At 39.4% G+C, this 22,420-nt stretch overlaps 1 protein-coding gene across 2 annotated transcripts; it reads right to left on the bottom strand.

The window, feature by feature from the left end:
- Positions 1–482: 482 nt before the first annotated feature.
- On the bottom strand, positions 483–22,001 carry ZFAND4 (zinc finger AN1-type containing 4). Of its 2 annotated transcripts, XM_088528761.1 has the most exons (10): positions 21,869–22,001; positions 20,773–21,075; positions 14,212–14,287; positions 14,045–14,112; positions 12,583–12,769; positions 8,786–8,933; positions 6,778–7,962; positions 6,091–6,145; positions 3,478–3,595; positions 483–1,379 (listed from the first exon to the last, which is right to left on the bottom strand). In XM_088528761.1, the coding sequence occupies exons 2-10, from the start codon at positions 20,954–20,956 to the stop codon at positions 1,244–1,246; spliced, it is 2,157 nt and encodes a 718-aa protein (XP_088384887.1). In that variant the 5' UTR covers positions 20,957–21,075; positions 21,869–22,001; the 3' UTR covers positions 483–1,243. The 2 variants fall into 2 exon arrangements, with proteins under 2 accessions (XP_088384887.1, XP_010217825.2); XM_010219523.2 differs by lacking the exon at positions 21,869–22,001 and having other exon boundaries at positions 3,478–3,592; positions 20,773–21,137.
- Positions 22,002–22,420: the final 419 nt, after the last annotated feature.

The following is a 22,420-nucleotide window of genomic DNA, read 5'->3' as shown; positions in this document are numbered from 1 at the left end:
CAACACAGTGGTTGAAGAAGTTGGCAAAAAAGGGATAAGTCACAGCCAGGTATTCAATTTAGAAATAAGACAGCATTTAACTGTTTGAATGCAATGCAGAGTTTTGTTTTAAAGTGTATTCAGAACAGAAGGCCTCAGGGAGCATATTATCTCTGGAGGCTTTGTATGTGTAAGGGATTAAAAGATTTCAACCATTTTTCCTCCCACAGCTACATGCGCCTTCGCACTGTCCCAGGAAAGTACTGAGCTGCTCTTGTACAGTAGCACCTGGAGTGCCAGTGGGTGAACACACATCTCCTAATGAAGTCAGGGGGTGTTTTACCACTGGCTTCAGGAGGAGCAGAGATGAGTCAATACTTTTGAAAGACAAAAGTCCCAAGCCCCCACCCTCTCCGAGTAACTAAATCCAAATCTTATTGAGAAGCATGCTGTAAAATAGGAAGAGTTATTTTGTGCATTTATTATAAGAGCATAAACCAGAATAAAATTTAATATTTATTAGAATTTCCTCCAGTAACAGCATTCAACATCTTAACAAACCAAATTGTGAAGTCTTAAAAAATCTAGGATTACAAAAAAAGTTAAAATAAATTGTTCCTTATATTTAATGGCAACAAAGGGGAAATTTTCTATTTAAAAAAACTTGCCTATAAACAGTATCATTTTAAGAAAGTGTGATTAACATGATATGTCATTTTCAGAATGGATACACAGTATACGGATACCAATCTGAATGGAACAGAGGGACAGAATGCTGCACCCCTTGAAGATCTCAGCAGGCTGTTTGAAGAAAAGGGAGGGAAGAGAATCTTTCTAGCGAAATAACTTAAAAATCCCACGCAATGGACAAAACGCAAGAGTACAGAAGACATTACATGACACCCTCATTACAGCACCCCCTCAAGTCTGGTTACAGTAAATAAAGTTAGTAAAGTGCATCTTTCAAAGACTTGTCTAGTGAAATAGCTTTCCAAATATAAAACACTTAACACAAGACGTGCAGTAACAGTTAAATCATAGTGTCAATTTTTAAAAACTATCTTTAGCTTTTCATTCACTAAAGAAAAGTGTTAACTGCAGTAGTGTTCACATTATTCTTCAATAGGATGCGTCCTCATGTGCTTTTGTTACTCGTCAAATCTTTAGATATGGAGCAGGGCAAAATTATGCAGTTTAAGCAAGTGCTTCTCTGAATGCAATACAATTCTTCAATGGCAGAACGGCCACATGCAGCACAACCAAGTTAGATTTTGGGAAGCTTTGGTGCACTAACGACGGGATTGGTGTCCTGCAAATACCTTCGCCCTGCACTCTTATAGTCGTAGGTGCAGGCGTGAGTCTCTGCATAGCGGTGAGTCGCACAGAAGTTGTTTCCACATCTGAAGAATCAAGAACATTAGATGTTACAGGTTTTTATTTCTCCGAGATGCTGGGAGCCCTTTGGCTTAATCACATCTTGTTTATTTAACGTAACTGTTTGGATTCTAATCATCCTCGACTGATAACATCAATTGTTAGGAAATCACTATGACATTTTTGTCACTCACTGCTACAGTTCTGACCCAACACTCCCTTCAGCTTGGAAGTCAAGCAAGACTGGTGTCCCTGGAATCAGTTAACTGGGATTACAAACTGTTACAAAAGCCTGGGCTTGCTTTGTTGTTGGGCTTTTTTTTCCCTTTCCCCCTCTCCAGATCAAAGATCAGCAAGCAGAATTCAGTGCACAAATACACACATCTAAAGTAATGGTATTGGGTGAAATCCACACGATGCATTTGAATTAAAAAAAAGCCACATCATTTACAGCGTCAAGGCAGATGTTCAGCACCAATTTCTACCTGAAATAAACTCTAATTAATCTGTAATCTGTAATCAAATTAAATCTGTAGTTACAGATTTAATCAGCTGCGAAGACAGATGAACTGATTGTAGGAAACGTGACTGTTGTTTTCCATAACTGGTAACAGTGCATCCCTCCACTATCAATTCCAAATTCAGCAAATTATAATCTTAATTTTGCCTTGTAGTTTGACGTTTCATCACAAATACCAGACAAAGGACAATATATACATTGTACCTGATCTGAACAAGTGCTTGAAGAGGAAACCAGTGTTAGTGTCCTGCTGCCTGAAGTCATTTGACAAAGATGCTTCTTGCCAGTAAAGTAATGGCATAACTCAATCAGAAATCTCTTCCAACAGGCTGACAATCGCTCAACCAAATTTCTGTCACATTATAAACAATAATAGTCCTCGATTTATCTATCTGTGTTCATTAAACTTTGCGGCTGTTCCTGAGGCTTGTGTATCTGTCAACAGATCTGCTTTGCTTTGATTCTTGGTCCTGTAGTTGTTGCCTCTCTCTTACAATGGTATTTCTTACTTGATTCATGTTACGTTTTAGTAAAAGGTTATATTGCTGCTCCTTTTGAAACTAGAACAATGTTATTCTTGGAGATGTGTGATTTTCCCTCTTTTCTTGTGTTTAAAAAAGAAGCACAGAAATCTGGTTTATTTTTAGAAAAACCTCACAGCTATTTGCTCAGTAGAGAGGTATGTAATGTCCAAAATTGTTATCAAAAAAAGGTCAGTAAGGAGGTGAGGAGGTTCCTCACCTGACAACTCTCCATCACAATTCCCCAACAGCAGGAGTCTTGTTAAATTCTGCTGCTGATTGACATTAAACCAGACCAGTTTCAAACACAGCTCTCAGTGCAGTAGCTCCCAACTTTCACTAGCTCATGAGAAACGATACCAGGAACGAGAACATGCTGTGGAAACATCATACTTTGAGAAGGGAAAGTATTTTTTGCTTTGTTTCTTTTAAATCTCCAGTGACCACTAGCAGGAGCAAGTCTCAAGGACAGCAGGCTGTCAGAAAGCCATGACATGGGGGACAGTAAACTAGGGCTCTGCTTTCCTCTAGGAGATCAAGGGCGACTGAATTTTCACAAGAACGGAAGCACATTGATCAATAAATTGTCAAATAAAAGCTCATAAGAAGCAATCATAAACTATGCAGACAAGCAGTAACAGGGTCAAATCTGACATACTTTTCTTAAAAAATGCCACAGTTTTTCTGAAGTTTCTACAGATTTACAATGTGCAGCTTCTCAACAATACTTGCATCCCCACATTAATCTTCTAATATTACATCTCTCCCTCCTCTTTTTCTTTTTTTTTTTTTTTTTTCTTTTAAAAAAAAAAGATCTTCACTATTTCCTGGCACTTCACATTTCTGGATTTTTTTTTCTGGCACAATGCATACCTCAACAGAGAAACAGGTACAACGTTTCTGATTGTTATTTTAGTTTATCTTAGTTTTGCTGAACTGTAAAATACAAACAATTTTCATTTTTTTTTTCCTGAAAGCTACTTTTCAATTTGCTACGCTTAAGGAATACCGTGTGACACAGAAAACCTTCTGGTTAACCCAGCTCTCCATTTTCAACAACGATTGGTCACATACACAGCCTACCTGCACTCATAGCTGGTTGCCAATCCAGTTTTCTTGCCACAAAGAAAGCAATGCTTTGTAATTTTCTTTTTTGCTTGAATTGAGCCATTCACAGGTGGAAGATGGGTTGTTTCACCTGCTTTTAAAGGTAGAAACAGCAAAAACATTTCATTTATTCTGACCATGAACTAGTTAAATGTTAATCTTTTGAAATTCAAATTCATTTTGCATTTCTTAGGATGCCTCAGGTGGGTCCCCCAGACCTAAAGAGGGAAACCAAAACAAACAAAACTCAAAGCAAAAATAAAAAAGCACCTCAAGACCAACACCTTTGGAAAAGCCAGCAAAATATGGGATTTGGATACATTATTTTTGACATCTGCTAAAAATTCATACTAGCGAGGATTTACAGAAGATAACAAGAAACATTTTCTAATGTTCTTCAATAATGCAAAACAAAAATACATAACATGATTGGGAAAGAGGTGCACACAATGGCTTTCCAGAAAAGTCAATAGAACCTTGAAGTACCTAGTATCTAATATATTCAAAACTAGTAACTGAAGAAGGTCAAATAAATAAAAAAAAAAACCTTTTATAATTTTGTTAGCATCCGTAACGCACAAAAAGCACACTATTAGATTACAGGCCTCTATTTAGCCGTGTGGCTTCATACTGCACTTTGCGGATTTCATGAGGGTTCTGTACTTGGCAAAAAATTAATTTCCTTTTTTTTGGCCCCATAATTCTTGTCCTTTAAAGATAAAGGGAGAGCCATGTAAAGCACATTTCCTCCTTCTGTACAAAGCAGGTCTTGGCCCACAACTTGATCATTCATCCTTGCCACATCTTAAGATACTGAAAATAAGCAACATTAACTCTCAAATGTTTTCTTCAGTGCTTCTAAACTATATTGTCAGGATGCAGCCAGAAAAATGATCCAAGTCGAGAAGAATTCTTCGCCCAACAAGCTGTTGGTCCCAACAGTCATTTTGTGGCTGATATACAGCAGGCTACATTCTGTAGTAACACCAGTCACTCCACATCACAGCCATCACTACTGATCAGTGCTGTGATCCCACTGCCATCCAGCACGGAAACTTCCAGACAGTGTATGGCCATGCTACCAATTCATCATCTAAAGGGACACTATTCCCAAAGCATCAGCTGCTGTAAGTTGTGAGGAAGACAGAGGCTGAAGGCAGTCCCCATAATGGGCCATACCTAAGCATATAACACATCTGTTCTCACATTTATGGTCACTAAAGAAATTATAAAAGAAAGTAATTATAAATAAATCTAAGTCTCTGACAACACAACATTTCTCCTTTGGCCAGCTATACAAGAGATCATTATCTTTCTGCCCAAAGCCTGCACAATATCTATTTTGTCACTCTAATGCCTAGAACTTTTAGGAAAATACGCTTTTGTCTAACCTAAATACCACAGAAATGAAGGAGGTTATAGAAGGGTGGGCTTTCCCACAAAACAGACAGGGCTATTATGGCAAAAATCTCATTTCCCATGGAGGAGGTACAGACCTACCTGCTCATTAAGACTGGTTGTTAAATCAAAATTGCACCCTCAGCTGTGAAAGGAAGGCCAATATTTTAGCAGTTTTTGCTCTTAAGCCATTACAATAGCATCAATTTTTCTGCAGTTGCTAAATGAGGAAGATCTAGCTGATTCTCTATCTGGATCTTAAGATCCTGGAACATGTGTCCATCTCTTTCCTAAAGTCAGGCAGGGAGAACCCCTGCAAACTACAAGTCAAAGGTGTAAAGGAGAAAGCAGGTTAACCATGTTGAGAAGCCTGAGCAGATGTTCTGGGTCACTGTTTTCAGTAACTGCTGTGTAAGCCTGAACTCCTGGAACTGTCTACAAGCCTTAGCCTTTGGACTTAGGCTTTGGCTCTGAAAACTACCAAACCAGCAATACTTCAACCATTCCAAACAACATTATCTGGCAATGCTCTTCTGCACTTCTCCTAATATAAAGCAACTTACATGGATTAAGAGTTTTAGAAATACTCATCGAGACAGTTTACGTTTTTGAAAAAAGAATTGCCACATAAAGAAAAACCTTCATGTTCAAGCACAAGACAGATATTTTCAGTTGATGTCAAGCATGAAGCACTCAGGGCAGGAAGAACAATATGTGCCCCCCAAACTACTGATACAGTTTCAATTTTTTCCTTATCTTCATCATTGCAGCCTTTGCTGCATCCTCCCTTTCATTTTGCCATGTTCTTTATGCTCAAACTTCAGACCTAAAGACAATATTACTAATGAAAGCAGTCTCTCTCATTTCTGCATACACCAAGTATTTGCAGAACTCATCTTATGGAAACTTCAGAGTAGAAGGTCATGTTTATCCCCATGGATGATATGTAGGATTCAGTAACTACTAATAATAAAAGCTAGGAGAGAATCACAGTAAAGTTTACCTAAGATGGGGATGAAATCTGTATATTTACGAATGGCTTAAGCTATTAAAGGTAAATATTGTGTTATTGAAGTGTTGTACAACAAGGATTTCCAAAGGCATATGCCTTACAGAGATATGATTCTTGCTCTCTGTATATCTGAAAAATCAGGATTTAAGAATCATCATAAATTATGTTACATTACTTACCTATTCTTTTCCCTACAGCTGCAACACTTCCATTCATTCCAAGCCCATGTGAAGACTAAAAAAATAAATAAAAAGAAAATTTCCACAGTAAAGTTACTAGTAGATAGGAATTAAATATAGGACATCAAGTATAGGATCAGACTGATATCGGCTTGGTTGAAACCAGTGTTTTATCAGTCAATGTACCTATGAAGAGAGTTCAAGACTTTTGTACAAGAAAGTAAAGTTCAACAGTATAGAGTTATGCTCAAAATAACTATTTAACAGTCTCCCCACACTAAGCACGTATCAACACAACATCATATTACATTAGAAGTCTGAAGGTAGGCACATACAGTGCCAGTCACAGTGCAAACTTCAGAAGAAGTGACAAGTCACGAGCAGATGGAGCAAGATGGCATTTCAAACTCATAATTCTACTCGCATCTTTACCAAAACTAATAATTTTGTTTGTAAACTAATGACATTAATTCTTAGAAAATGTTTCCAGAACCCATGTGTAAAAATATGCAGTCAAGACACCAAGAGCAACTTAGAAAAACAGTTTCAAACTACAAGGGGTTTAAGCATGCCCCTCACCCCAAATGCCTTCCCGTAAAGAGACAAACACCAGAAACATAAGATTTTCACAATGCCAGGACCAGAAAAAACAGGAAAACTCCAATTTCTTTGAAAGTTAGTACTCACTAGAATGTATTCAGCAGCTTCATTTGGGGGAGCCATTTTCCTAAAGCTTTCTTCCTGAAAACACTGAAGGTTTGTAGGCAGTGCAATACCAGAAGTCCGAAACCTGCCTGTCCCACAGGAACTCTGTAAGTTTTCCCTGCTTGCACTTCGGGACAGCGAAGTTAGAAATCCCAAGTTATTTACAGAATTTGTGGGTTCTTTGGATGCTTTGTGGGCCACATCTGTAATGTCCCTAGGCTCTGCGTTAGAAATTACATCAGGCCTTTTGCCAAGTGAATCTACTTTCATGCCACGAAATCTAGTAGTCCTAGAAAAGGAAGAATCCGCTATGCTGTGGACTTCCAAAGATCGGAGCATGTTTGGAGAGGCCGCAGATCTCATTTTCCCAACCTCAAAACATTTGGCTTGTGGTTGTGGTTTCAGAGGACTGTGATGTGCCACCTGTGCTGAATACTGGAGAGGTGTCAGAAGCGTATTCTTCTGGGGACTTAATTCATGAGTACTGAGAAGTCCAGCCTCCATTGCAGCAGTGCTCAGCACTTTGCTAACAGGTTTTCTCTGTTGCTCTACAACCTTAGAGTCGTCATCCCTATCAGTCAGTCCAAGTTCTGGGTTCACCTTTCCTATGTCATATATCTCACTATACTGTTCAGTGGTGCTTGCTTCTGTTAACAAAGCAAAAGCATCAGTTTCAGGTGGAAGTTTTTCTTCTGTTCCATATGGTTCTAAATTTGTTAGATTTGCATATAGAATAGAATCCCTCTCATTTGGAGAGGCCACATTTTCAGATGACTTTTCTGAACTTGTACGCAGAGAGGAAGGAGGAGTCAAAATACCACTTGTTGGTAGTTTTGCATTTTCCAGTTCAACACGAGATATTTTCGGTGGTAACCTAATGCTACTAACTGACTGAGACCAAGAGGTGCTCTGCCAGGTGTCATCCTCCTTTAGAAAGTCATTGGTTGTGGATGACATTGCTCTACCAGCAGTGGCCAAGGTAGCCAAAGCAGAAAGTGCATTTTGGGAAGATTCTGAAGGATACGAATTCCCAGGAGGAGGTAGGCAGGACTGTCCGATGTGGGGGAGCACTCTTAAAAACCTGTGACGAGCAGCAGCAGCCACTGAGCTACTAGATGGTCGAGGAGCCACTGGAGGACGAGGTTTCACCTTGACGGTTTTCTTAGGCTATTAAAAAAACAACAACAACAACAACAACAACAGTATTTTCACTACAGTCTTACTCAAAGACCTGGCTGCAAAGACAGTACCAGCATTTCAGAAAGCTGAAGCTAGAAGACACCATCAAATCATTCATTCTACTCCTTCATCTGATACTTGCTATGAAAACTTCACCCTGACATCCACATACTAAAAATCAAAGCTGATCATCGAAAAAAGCTTTTTAGTAAACAGACACATATCAAAGGGAAAGGGAAGGCAGAATGACAAAGTTGTTTAGAAGAACTGTCTCGGACAAGACAATGATAAAGAAAGGAAGCGCTATCATCTTTGCTTTACACATGGGCATGGGAAGCAGGACACAGGCATTAAACAGTCTTAATAAATCTCTGAGACTACATTTAAACCAGATCTCCTGAACACCAGACTAATTCTTCATCCATTATGTGATCTCATTCTTCTATTTAAGTTCATAGGTTTTCTAGTTACAATTCCTCTCGAATAAAGTGTCATTTAAGAGCATCTTACTGACTTCACCCGATCAGCATTGCACAACAATGCAACTTAAAGCATCGGAAGACAAAAAAAAAATCCATTACCTCTACTGAATTCTTTGAATACTGAAGATTCAAAGATCCAAGTAAAGTCAGTGTCCCATAGCACGAAAAATTTATACAGTGTTAAACGACAGATAATAAAAATCATGTATCCTTAACCATTCCATATTCTAAGAGGGCAATCAAAAACTAACTGATCTGCTTTCTAGCAACATCACTACTATGAAAATTAAAGTCATTTAATAATAGAAGAATAGAACCCACAGCTTCACCTTTTTACTCAGATTCATGTTCTCCATCTTTGCCTTGAGCAGCTTCATTTTATTCATAGTAATTGAATTTTCAATAATCTGTTGTCCAGAAGGTGATGCCTCGGTTTCATCTTCATCATCAGCATACAAGTTATAAACTGATCCACCACTGAAAATTAAAAAGAAAGCTTTTCATTCTCTGATCAAGTCATTTAATTCTATTTTCAATGTAGAGTATTCTCACAACTAGAAAGCCAAATCCGTAGTTGATCTGTTGACAAAGCATTATGTAAAACTGTATGCAAGACATTTCAAATCCATTTATTTTAGAACATAAATATTCCTTATTAGAGTGCTCACAAAGCGATGATGCTGAAATCGGAACATAGCCCAACTTTCAGGAAGTTGTTATACCATATACAGTTGGTTTACACTCACTATATATTTTCCCCACAGAGGCAATATCCAGTTCCACAAGAGTCTCCTGAAGATATGGCCAAAGCTGTTAACAGTGTGACTCAGACAACAAGCTGATCAGTTTTCCAATTAACCAGACACTGGCATGGAAGGAAAGTCCAAATTTCTATCCATCCTGAGGGGTGTTCTCACCATAAATGGAAATGGAGGGGTCACCCATGTGGATGTGATATTCTATTTCTCCTTTTCAAAATAAAACAAAACAAAATAAAAAAAAAAATGATCAGTTTAGATTTCCAAAGAGTCCCAACATTCGGAAAAAATGAACAAATTCAAAGACAAAATATTTTAACTTAATCACTAAAAATTTATAGTATCATATTGAGTTTTTGCATTCTGTTAAAATACAGAATGGAAAAAGACAATGTTTTAAATTCAATATACGACTTGTTTTTCCCATCTAGCATTATTCAGTAACACAAATTAACATTTGACAGTGAAATGAAAAAACCCTTAAGAGTATCCAACTCTCTATAAATTGAAGAATTTTTAACACTCTGTATAGCACATTTTAAAAAGCGTTTTAATTCTACCATTTTGCTGTCAGCACCTAGAAATTGTGACAGTCATTAGGCAATTTCCTTTTGTTCATGCAAATGTCTTAAGATTTAAGGGAAGTTTCTTCTTTCTAAAAGAGACAAAGAAAAAACTACATGCCACAAGTTAGTCAGTTCCTCAAAAGGCATATAAAACTAAACCTCCTGTAATTAAAACAAAGTATATAAAATCCTATGTTCGCAACTCTGTGACTGCAAATTAAAGCTGGCACCTTAGTTGGCTTTTGGAAATGCTCTGCTGCCCTTAGTTAAGGGCTATTATTTTTATGCCCCTAACTCTCCAAACCTGTTTCTTAAAATGTAGCAAAGCTCAGAAGGCAGCACAGCTGGGACACAGATCTTTAAGAATAAAATGGCACCAAATTGAAAGCAACACTGCATAGTAGTCATATAGTTTCTTACCAGAAATTGAACAGCTCTGTATGGGGCAGCCAGCAAGTACATTACATCTCTCCTGGTCAAGATTCAATGCTAGAGAATCACTTTAGAATTTTAACTCTGCAAATACTTAAAAGTCATAATCAACTGAAAACAGTTCTTTGCACCCCCTTCCCTTAGAATTTCAAAAATGGAGTAATACAAGTTTGTTTTAACCGGAATGTGATTATGAGGTCATGAAGATTAGACAGGGAACTTTGTTCATGATGACACTTTCAGCTTTTCGAAGAGCAGATTTCAAACTGACTTTGTCCAGAGTCGTCAACATTCCTAAAAACTTGCTTGTAAAATGCACACTAGAAAGATGATCAGTAGCTTGTCGAAACAATGTCTTGTTGCTCGTGCCTGCCGGTTTTCCCAATTTTCTTTTAATACGGAGAGAATAATCATGCTACACATTTACACTTTGTCATGTTTTAACTGTTAACTTAACCACAGACAAAATAGTGGTCTACAGTCATAAAACAAAACGCAGCAAATGGCCCATTTCTAAACTGAGCTCACTGAATTCTGCTCCATATTGGAGCAACACAAAACACAAAAAAATAAAATGAGTGCCTCAAACTGCTCAGTCAGCAGTAAACCCACACCTATAAGTACTTGTAATTGTCAGTGTGGAAAACACTGGTATCTTGAGAGTGATTCATAGTCTCTGTATAAAGTTCAACTGGAAAGGTCTGACTTGCCTCCATTCTCTGTTACCTTCGTCAGGTTTTTTTCATTCCCCATTCCCCTAGTTTGACCCATAAGTTTTCTTTTAAGTAGCAATAAAAACAAAAGAATTTGTGGGAATTTGAGCACTGATGGGCAGTGTCTGCCCATCGATGCTAATCCCTGCTCTAGTAGAAGAGCCTGTAACTGAACTCCCACAGAGAATATGGAGGAAGAGATGTGGTCCAAGCTGAGTACACTCAAGCTGGTGGGCTTCCAGTCTAACTGGATCTTCTTAACAATGATGACATTTCAGGAGAAGATGCATTGATTTTTCCATACATCTTGCACTTTGAAGGCTTCCCAAAATGTCCTTATACTATGAGTACCTAACTGAGAAATATTACAAGTTTTAGACAATTGTCCATGGTCATTTAAAATGCAAATGAAACCAAATAGACCTAAGAATTTGAACAGCTGAGCAGATATCACAGAGACTACTATACTGACCAATTAAAGTTCAAGCTCCTTCTGCCAACCTTCTGCAATGTAACATCCTCAGTTTTAGCTCTTTGGATTGATTTGAGGATTTTTTTTTTTTACAGTTTAAAGGAACAAATGAGCAATTTGGCCCAGTTGGATACTACTGAAAACAGGAACTTCCTTTGTCAGTTCCTCTTCTCAGAAACCTGTCTAGGTGCTCAGTTCTACCCATAATTGTTACTCCCCCCCACCCTATTTCAATACCATATGTGATTATTTACTGTAAAAGAACTTAGGTGCTGAAAAATAAATTAACAAACCTAACATACTTGTAGCTTTCCTCCTCTTTCCCCACAGTAATTGCATACTGAATACTAGCCCTTCTAGCCCCTGTTTCAGAACTCAACCATGGTATTTCAATAGACTGCAAATATTACTTGCATTAGGATGTTAACTATAAATCAACTCTACTGCTGAGCGCTTTGGTGAGGGAGGAGGTCAAAAAATAGCCTGTACACTAATCCCTACAGCAAGGCACAGGGTTTAACTAAAAAATCTACCAAATATACACCTCCTGGAAAGCCCTTGTTTTCAATTTGCAAACAGGAACAAGAGTAACTATTTAAAACAGTACAAGCCTCAGTCTTAGGGAAAAAGCAGCTAGTCCTTAGAATGGCAAAACTCCTTTCCTAGCAATTGTATAAATATCAAGTTTTTCAGAGAGAAAGTTTTGTCTACACAAAACCTGCAGCCTGATAAATTTGTAATATTTTTAGCACTTGCAGTAGCTTTAAAAAAAATACCCAGACTACATTTTGCTATATGAAAAAGCAAGCTTGGCTTGGGAAGAAATAAATGCTTATAAACCTAAACAAGTACGTTAGGATGAAAAAAGTATTTAATGAAAAAAAAAGTTTAACATCCTCATTGCCAAACTAGTTCTCTTGGAAAATGTTTCCTTTGAGAATGGCCTGGGATAGCAAGAATTGCCCCAAGGAACTAAGTCACTTTTATCTCACTTTATAAAAAGACATGCACAGTGACAGATGCCAGTCAAAACAAATACTGTATATACCTAGGTCACTCAGCGACAGCACTTTGGTAGTCCTTCAAAAACCATTCTTCCAGATGTTCTTTTGGCAAAGTCAACATTTATTAGCTGAAAATTATTCAGAGTTCTCATTTTGAAGAAAAGTATAAAACCAACTTTACCTCAAAGACTCAGACAATGGCGTTAAAGTACCATCTCCCCGGTCTACCACACGGAAGAAGTTCAGCTGATCTCCCTCTCGATATACTAGAAAGGTAACTTGTTTGTTGGATGGCCCCTTCTCCCAGATCTCATCTCTACTGGGATCCATATATTCAGCCATTTCCCTAATTGGGTCTTCCACAGGAACTACAAAGGGGAAAAGAAAACAAAAACAAATTATTATTATAACTTTAAAGGCTTGTATTTCTAGCTCTCCCAAGGGAAAAAAAAAAAAGAAGTTTTTTACTATGTTTAAAGGTAACTGCAACAAGCTACCTTTGTAACAAGTGTCACACCAATATGCCAGTCTTCCGGAAGACAACAGCAATCAAAGACTCAACTGGAAAGAGCTTCTTTCATTATTGCTGCTCTGTAAGTAGCATTCTCTAAATCCAAGTTAGATGCTTAAATATGCATATATAAAAGATCCATCTGAAGTTCATCTCTAAGCATTTACATCTCTATGCTTCCTAGCGTGCTTTAGCAGCAAATTAATTCAAGAAGTTAAAAGAAGTCCTTGTATATAAAGATATCTAGATGCTGATAACTATGGGTCTGCTTTTCTAATACCCTGTATTCTAAGAATCCCCATTCATTCAGCCGATCAGACACTAAAATCCATTCCAGAGCTATCCTGAATTATCTCCCACTCTCAGCATTTCTGAAGCATGTAAGAGACTTAAACATAGTAGCATCTACCAACCCATCCAGGAAAGCTATAGAAGACCCAATTATGACATTAGGAATAGCATTTAGGAGACAGCTCAGTGGTATTTTTAAGTCCTACCTATAGGGGACACCAACTGAAGTGGTAAAAATGCAAAACCAAACCTGAAGGTTTAAGGAATCCAGTTAATTTCTAACACTGCTGCTTCTCCTCACCTTCATGTTACCACTTTCCTTTCCTTGGTCCCTTAACATACAGGATGCCACTTCTGGGAGCTCAGCTCAGTTTTTGTTGGAAAAGCTCAGCCAAAAATATATGCTGAGTACCTTCCAAATGAAAATACAAAGGGAACTTCTCCACTTGAAACTTTATTTCTTCTATGGATTGTAGAGTATGGATTGTATAGTCGAGCTTATCACCAAACAAAGCAATTTCCAACCCTTACTAACCAGATTTTTAAAGGTATTTCTACAATGAAACTACATGAACATATTTGTGCTTTCCAGTTAAGAATTCCTGATTTCAAGACTTGGCAATTCTTTATATACGAAGATACTTGGTAAACTAAGGAAAAGTAAAAAAGATGGTACACTGGATGCACCCGAGAAGAGATGAAAATCACCCCTCTTTTTGTCAAATATTTTCCAATTAATTTTGCATTAAAGTCTGCCTAGCCAAAATAGTTAGCTAAGAAAACTGTTCATAATCCTAAGATGTTGCATGAATACATCATTTTAAACTGACTTAACACCTACCTCTTCTAGTGTTAATAGGTCCACCTCGCATAGCCAGAACTAACTTCAGAGTGCAGCCTTCTGAAATGCTGTAAATGGAATAGATAAATAAAACTTTGTAGCATTTTCTATTGCCTAGTTAACAATGATTTAAAAAAATATTCATGGCAGTCTTATTCTATACTTACTTATAATCATTCAAACAGTAGTCATCCTTCAGTTCCATATTATTCCAAATTAAGTGCTGCTGAGAAACAGGAATACCTAACCAAAAAAAAGAAAAATAAAAAAGATAAAATGGAGTTTGGATGGAGGGCTTTAGGTGACTTTTTTTTGAGGAAAGCTCGAGTACAAATAGGTGAGGAAAGAAGGGGGCAGCAGGAGAAGAAAGGAAGTCAGACAACGCCAGCAACACTTCAGCAACAACACCAGCCTCCCAAACGTCTGAGACCAAAGGCAAGGGTTTTGGCTGGCTGGTGCCCTAACGTGAAGCTCCATCTTTTGGCGCAAGCAGGAGCTTGCGGAAGGTACAACAAGCCTGAAGCAAACCTTACTCTCTTGTCTGGTAACTGGAACAGGGAGGAAATTTTTTTTTCTTTTATTTATAGCTCAGCGCTTTCTGTGCGGTGAAAGAAAAACAGGAAAAAACATTCAGACTACAGACATGCTGAATAATTTAGGCCAGACTGATATGCCGTATTACTCGCAGTAAAGACAAGGTTCCATTAAAAAATGCTGATGGCAGCTGTAGTGCAGTGGTGACAAGTGAAAATAAAGTTGTTATCTGGACTGCTTAGTCCAGAACCTGGAAAATTCAGCTGTATAACACAATACCATACTAGTTAGGCAAACTTTGTACAGCAAACACTGAAAGAATTACTTTTTAAAAAAATGAAAAATGAAAAGGATGTGACAATCTTCTATTCAAAAGAAGCAAGTATTGAGAATTTGTTTCTTATTAAAAATCTACCTAACGATCACTTTTATTTCTTTTTGTCTATATTAGTCAATTCATTTAAACATAGGCCTAAGGACATGAAAGAGAATAAGCATGAGATAGTATCACACTGAGTCTTTACACATTTTTTATTAAAAAGCTGCTATTCTCACATTTTCAAATGGACTACAAACTAGAGTCATAAAAAGAAGATTCATCTTTCACTACCAGAAAACATTAAGCCTAAAGGGAAAATAACAGCCCTCTTTTCTGCATTTGAAAAAGAAATATTCCCTTTAACATAAGTACTTCTGTCTGATTTATTTTTGATCTAGCAAAATTCAGGTAATTTTAGTATTTCACTGTGTATTCCCCAAATATTGTAATTAAGTGAAAATCTACAGGGAAAAAAAAAAAAAAAAAAAAAAAAAACACAGGAACTGATTTTTGAGGAAAGATCTAAACACTATTCCTTAGACTAAGACACAAAACCTGTATTTCTCCTAACACTACGTCAGAATAATCTTATACTTTATTCTTGGTCACTTTAATGTCAGATTGTGTCATTTACTGCCTATTTGCATGTTCAGATACTTAAAGAGGAAGCAAGCAGTAACGCTACAGTAAGAGTCCTCCAGGGAGAGGGAACCCAGAGCTCTACAGGCCACTTGGCAAACATTACCGGGTCATCTTCCCAAGGTCCATGAGAGAGCTCAGCAAGGCAGGACCAAAGGTCAAGTCAATGACTCCCTTCCTAGCTGTGGAAGGTGGCTGGGAACAAAATTCCCCTCCAGCAAGGAAGAAAAGAACACCAAATCCTGGCGAGAGTCCAAGCAGCTTCAGCTGGTGGCTAAGTGGATGCCCCATGCCCATGAATGCATTTTGAAGGAACAGTCGGTGGTTTTCGTTAAGTTTTACAGCAGAAGACAATATCCCCCTGTCCTCGCCACAATTCACCTCTCCATCTTTTATGAGCTTCCAAGATAACTTTGCTTCACTCTTCTAATGCGTTTAACAAGACTGCTACATATTAATAATACCTGTTACCCTGACTGCTACTTAATAACTGGTCTGCAGTGTAAGCAAAGTAAGAACAAGCTGGCAAGAGTCAGTAAGTCTGCAGTGTAGCTCTTCCCTACACTGTTTTGCAAGTCTTCTGGTTATGAATAATTATTACTGACTGCATTTGTTATGGTTTCAGTGGCCTCGGAGGAGCAACTTCCAATTACTTTGATAAACTGAGAGAGCATTTGTTAAAACGACTGGCTTGCAAACAGCAGTGCTGCTGCAAAACATGTTTTTGTACATCTAACAATGACAATGTATTTTTAATGAAATTCACAGTTGAAAATACTATTCTCCACTGTAATGGAAAACAGACAAGTCTTTATTACTAGCTGCTTTTTAAGATGCTTTCTAAGAATTCTGTATTTATATACAGATGAAGTAGTATGTGCTTTATAGGTTCATGCGCAAGAAAACGTGCGTCAGCCGTCCCTCTTCTGGATTACAGGGAGCCTTTCTTGGAAGAATTTACGTACAGGATCAGTACATAAAATTGGCAACAAAAAAAGTACAAGATGCTCCTTTATCATTCCCCTCCATAAGCAGCACATGACTCTCATGGTCTGCTAAATTATGACTAGGAAGAGAGAAGAATTGGGCGACAAGCTGCAGCTCAATGTTCATATGGAAATGGGATACCCAGGTAAGGCTTTGGAAGACCAAAGAGATTTTTTTTGGGACTTTCAGCACATCTGGAGCGATTCCAATACCTAATCTGATCTACTAAAATTTACAGGAAGAAGAGAGGAGGGCTCCTGCATCAGCTCACCAGACCTACCCCTAACGTTCCTTGCTTGAGTTGTCTTTCTGGCACGCTAAGTAGGCTCACTGCAGAAATTGATGGATTGAGTTTAATTGATCCTAAACAGACTCGAGAACAACACCCCTTATTCTGTGATAATAAGGATAAAATACGTTTAAAACAGCAGAAAAATTTCAACATCAAAGTTCAAACTCAATTCACTCGTCTTTCTATCAACCCGGCTGCTGGAAAGCCTCTTAGGAGTTTACTTTCTGTTCCTCCTTACATAGGAGCAGGGCTGTTCCTGTTCATTTTGCCCCACCAGTTGGCTACGCTAGTGAAGAGGTGCAGAAGGTCAGACTGGCAGCAACACAACGAATGCAAACAGACCACATAACAACTCTCACTAAGAACTGAGAGGACATACACATACCAAAAAGGTTATGGCATCTGTTCTTTCTTGAACTAAATAAAGGCACTGAGAGGTACTCTGAAAATTCATTTGCTTCCTTCACTATAATAGAAGAACAAGAAAACTCCCAGGTTTAGAGGTAAAAAGGAAGATGTGCACATATAGAGACCACAGTTCAGTTCCAAGCAGTCACTGCAAAAAATATCATGACTAGTTTCATATTTGTTTTCGTATTTTTAATAGAGCTAAATGAACAAAGGCCTTAATACGCCAGGCAAATCAATTCTTACAAATAAAAATTAATAAAACAAACAAGCCGCACCTCCTCCCTTGAGGCTCAATCCTATATGCCTGACCAGATGTGTTTCCAGGTTTTACTTATGGTTCTCTTTGACATATCAATGAATTAATTACTACTAGGAGTACATTGTCCAACTCAACGTTCATTCTATTACATTCAGTATAATCACTTTTGTTTCCAAGTGAAGAAACCCAAACTTCTGCAGCACTGCAGTCACAAGGACTTTTGCAATGTAGGAAGTAACAACACATCACTCAAGGGAGAGGCAGTGCTTATTAAAAAAAAAAAAAAAAAAAAGATATTTACTCTTCAACAAAATTCTGCTATTTACGCACCTTTCACACATGAAAACATCTCAGTCTCCTCCTTGAAACACATGCTGTCCTATCGTGATCATCAATAGGCAGTTCTGCTTGAAGGTACAACAGCCAACAACAGTGAAGCTGAGGGAGCATGTAGTGTTGCTGGCAACAGTACATTCTGCTGCTGACTGAGAATATTTTATGGCACTGCTATCAGAGACAAAGGAAGTCAGTTCTTCTCCAATGCAGATCCTCATTCAGTGGATCTGAGTAGAGGGTCGATTTATTCTAGGTGGCTCCAAGGCAGAATCCTAACAAATATGAAGTTGGAAACACATACCCTGTGCACTCAGTATATCTGAGGGTAAATGTCTGGATCTGCTCCTAGCACACGTTAGATTTCTTATTTACAACCAAACCTACAGAGGAGTTTTAGATGCACTATAGCTCCTTCAATAAAGTTTCATCCATAATCTTTTCAGAGACCAACCAGAAGGATCCGGAGTTTGTGAGACACCAACGCCTCCTAGAGCAGTCTAAAACTCTTTCCACATCAGATTATTTAAGAGGTAATAAGAATGACAAACAATACCAGAAGTATCCAAAATTCCTTACATGTCACTGATATTATTCTTTATTATTATAGTGCAGACAGCCTACAGCTATTGATATTCTAGCCGTGGACAAAGATCACTTCTTCTTGATTTGGTTTTACCATCAGTCTCTAAGAATTAGACATACTGTTGACTGAGCCCTTCTGAATATATCTGTTAACTTCTGATACGATTCTAGATTTACTTCTCAAAAATGTCAAGTGGCACAAGTAATTGTTTCCCCAGAACTTTTCATTTTGTGTGCGTACATACTATCATCCTCACACACACAACACACAAATCAGTGCAAGGAGATTATGAGGATCCCAGGGGCCCTGTACATTCACCTGGCAGGGTGAGGTTGTTGCTCTCTTGTTCTCTAGCCAGAAGAGTAGCTTAAGTGGGAGAAATTCACACATGATACAATACCAAAAAGTGAAAAGCAGCAGCACAACCAGGAATAGAAATAATCTTTTTGCTTTCCATGCTATACTACAACCACAAATTACTTACGATTTTTTCATCCACTTGAGTGATTAATTCCTTAAATTTGTGTATTATAATAGGAACTTTCTTATTGAAAAGAAAGTTTCTCACATGCAATACCAGCCTCAAACACAATGTAAAATGAGTTTGTCATTGTGTGATGGTCCCCCCTCACATACTTGCATAGGTGATCAATCTGACTTCAGTAGAAAACCCACCACCTTGCCTTTCACATATACCATATTAACCAGGACGTTACAGATCTTTTAATTCATGTTTTGGACTAAGAAGGTATTCCAATTGAGTTTTGTCAAAAAATAAGCACCAGTGAACTCTCCATCTCCCACGTTTTAATGAAATATACTTAAGTCTACGTAACAGACATTTAAGCTATTAATTATTTTAACAAGAATTACATCACATGAACAAAATTCCTAATAAGCGATATTACAACTTTAGTACTAGCTGTTCTTATTATGAAATAGGAGGCTTTTGTGAACCAGACAACTAGTCTATAGTAACAGGTTATATGTATAGTTCAATATGTACATATTTACAAACATTTTGGACTCTACACTGTCCACAACTTCTATACACCCTGTCGTCTGTACTCCCTTTCACTTCATTTAGTTAGTATGTCATCAAATATATCATATAGTTAGCATCGCCACTATATTCAGCCATAGAGAAAAGGAGAGTGGGGAGGGAAAATTTCCTTTTTGTGTTTCACACCTGGAATCCAGGAGCTGCCTGACACATTCTCTGATTTGTGTTCAATTACTGCCCTGTCTGCATGAAACAAAAGCCATATAGCTATGTTGCAGGGAACTCTGCACAAGAGGCTTTTAGAACGTGACCTTTGTGAAAAGTCTCTCATATCATGGCAATATTTGTTGCAGGACTGATGCATGGCTACCGGTGCACAACTCCCAGATTCAGTGCATCAGCGCAAGTTCTGTAAGAGGGGGAACTTTTAGGATTCAAATCTAAAGCAGGTGACGTCCCAAAGAGCAGCTTCCATACACACAGGAGCACCATAAACATGCACAGATACACTGGGAAAGAGGATTTTCTGCAAATTACCAAGTCTTGTACTCTCAGTTCATACAGTAACAAAGCAGTAACTCCTACAAAGAGAGAATGAAACCCTGCAAAGCAGCAAAGGAACACAAAAATATACATGCTTCAAAATATGTTTCCTATGCAGTCATTCCCACCATGGAAGAAAAGAGGCAAGAGAGGACAAAAACCCCAAAAGCTTTTCCTTGTGTTAGCACTAAGGCTGCTCTCCCAAATCTAAGGATGTTTTCATTTTTCAAGACATACCAAGTTTATCACTTTTAGACAAAGCATTGCTCAGACTGGCATCTGCCAGAAAAACATCACTCTCCAAAAGAAACTTTCATCAGTAACTACGTGCCATCTTTGGGGTTTGTCTGCACTGCAGTTCTTGCAACTACCGTGTTACAAAGCAAATTGTGTTAAACTGGCTAACCCAAATAGCAATGGCCACAGCACCTAGTCTGAAATATGCCTGGACAGATGCAGTGTAGACCTGCAGCAAGACTCTAGTTTACAGACTATACTAAGAGCACCTTGGCTAGTTAATATATAGGTTATATCTCAGATAGTCTTTTAAACACAGAAAACAGCATTTCCCATATAATGTCAACATAATTAATGGTTTACAACAGATGTATTGAAATTTATGTTAGTAGTGATAAAAAGTAGTATGAAAAAGAAAATAAACATTAATTCCAATTAAGGCTTGGCCATAAAATGAGTATGAGCTTATAGATACTACTGAACAAGTCACTTAAATTACTTGTTTTGATTTTAGCATAATTATCATCTGCTAATTAAGGCCTTCTCTAAGCTAAGTTTAAGCTGATAGAAAAGACAGAACAGTACCTTCCAGTCTTTGAATTTTAGCTTTCACAGAAATCACAGTTTCAAAGGGAGACACTCGCAGTTCAAAGCACGTGCCCGTAAGCGTTTCAATAAAGAGCTCCATATTTTCATAAAAAGGCAGCTTGTAGTGAAACAGTCCCAAGTTGTCTTCATTGAAAAAAGGAGGCTCTTTCTTGTTGGCCATTACAAAGGATTTACAACTTTCTTGCCAGAGGATCTGTTCGGGAATTATGCTCCACGTCTAGCCAAGTCAGCTTTGAGGACAGGTACGGTACATTGCTGTTCATGTTTTGGATTTTTCACCTGTAAAGCAAGCAAGCATAATCTCAGAACACAGCTTCAAAGAGTGTCTCAGTTTACTTACGACAAAAAATAAAATGGTTGTTGGAAAAAAAAAAAAAAAAAACACAGCAGATTGGCATGTAGCCCATGCAACAAATAACCAGCAACAGCTTTGGAAACATCATGAATTTAACACCGAGGCTTCAGAGAGCATTTCAGCTCCTATTACCCTTTTTTTTTTTTTTTCCCTCTCTCCTCTCTCTTTCCTCTACGGGAAACATCGTCTGAGGTCCGAAATTAACCCCACAGACTCCTACGGAAGACTGAGCCCTCAGCGGGGTCCCTGCGGAAGGAAACCCCTCGCGGGGGAGGCCAGAGCGGCGGGCAGCGCTGCGGCCAGAGGGTCCGCGGCCGCCCCTGCGCAGCGCCGCTCCCCCGGTGCGGCCGGGCCCAGCGCCGCAGACAAAGGAGCGAGAGCAGCTCCCACCAACAGCGCCGCCCGGGCGGGATACGGGGCCGCCGCGCCCGGGGGCTGCGGCGGGAGGAAGGGGAGGTGGGAAGGGGCTGTCCCCTCCCGCCGCGGCCCGGAGGCGCCGCGCGGGGAGAAGAGGGGGCGCGCACCTCACCTGCCGCTGCCGGGCCCGCGCGGGGCTCGCGGGGACACAGCCCCCGGCGCCCCGCAGAGCTCGCGGCCCCGGCGGGCCCGGCCGAGCTGGAGCTGGAGCCGCCGCCGCCGCCGCGGGAGAGGGAGGGGCCGGAGCCGCCGCCGCCACCAGCGCCGCCGCCGCGCGCCCCGGGCGGCCTGCGCGCCTACCAAGCCTTTGTGACATCCCCGCAGGGCGGGCGGCGCCGGGCCAATGCGGCAGCTGTTCTCATGCTGCCCGACCAATCAGAGCTCGCGAGGGGCGGAGCTCTTGGGAGCTAGCAGGGGAGGGTGTCCCGCGGGCATCAGCGCGTTGATGTCGCTTGTTGTGGTCGTTAAGGGGCGGGGGGGAGGTAGGGCGCACGCGCGGAAGGACCCGGATGCAGCGCCCTGCGCGGTAGTCACGTGGCCCTGCCGCGGTGTCTCCTGGGAGATGTAGTCTCGGCGGGGTGAGGCTCAAGAGATGGGGAGGACGAGGAAGGGCAGGGGGCGGCGCCACCGCGCACAGCACGGGACGGGGCTCCCGTTAAAAACGCGGAGGCACCCTTTAATGCAAGCCAAAATATATAAAGCACCTTCTTTCGGTCCTAGGAACAGCGATACATTGCTGAAGATGAACAAGAGAGAAAGAAAAAAAAAAAAAAAAAACCACCCTCATAGACCTGTCATTCTAAAACACTTCACCGTAAATCCTCAGCCGGGAAAGACACTAGGAAAAGCAGC

This window comes from Tinamus guttatus, unplaced genomic scaffold (assembly GCF_059628265.1).
Source record: "Tinamus guttatus ecotype Peru unplaced genomic scaffold, ASM5962826v1 Tinamus_guttatus_pri_ptg000314l, whole genome shotgun sequence".
In the NCBI taxonomy this organism is placed as follows: Eukaryota; Metazoa; Chordata; class Aves; order Tinamiformes; family Tinamidae; genus Tinamus; species Tinamus guttatus.
The sequence above is the reverse complement of the archived record's forward strand: the minus strand, read 5'-3'. Positions and strand labels throughout refer to the sequence as shown.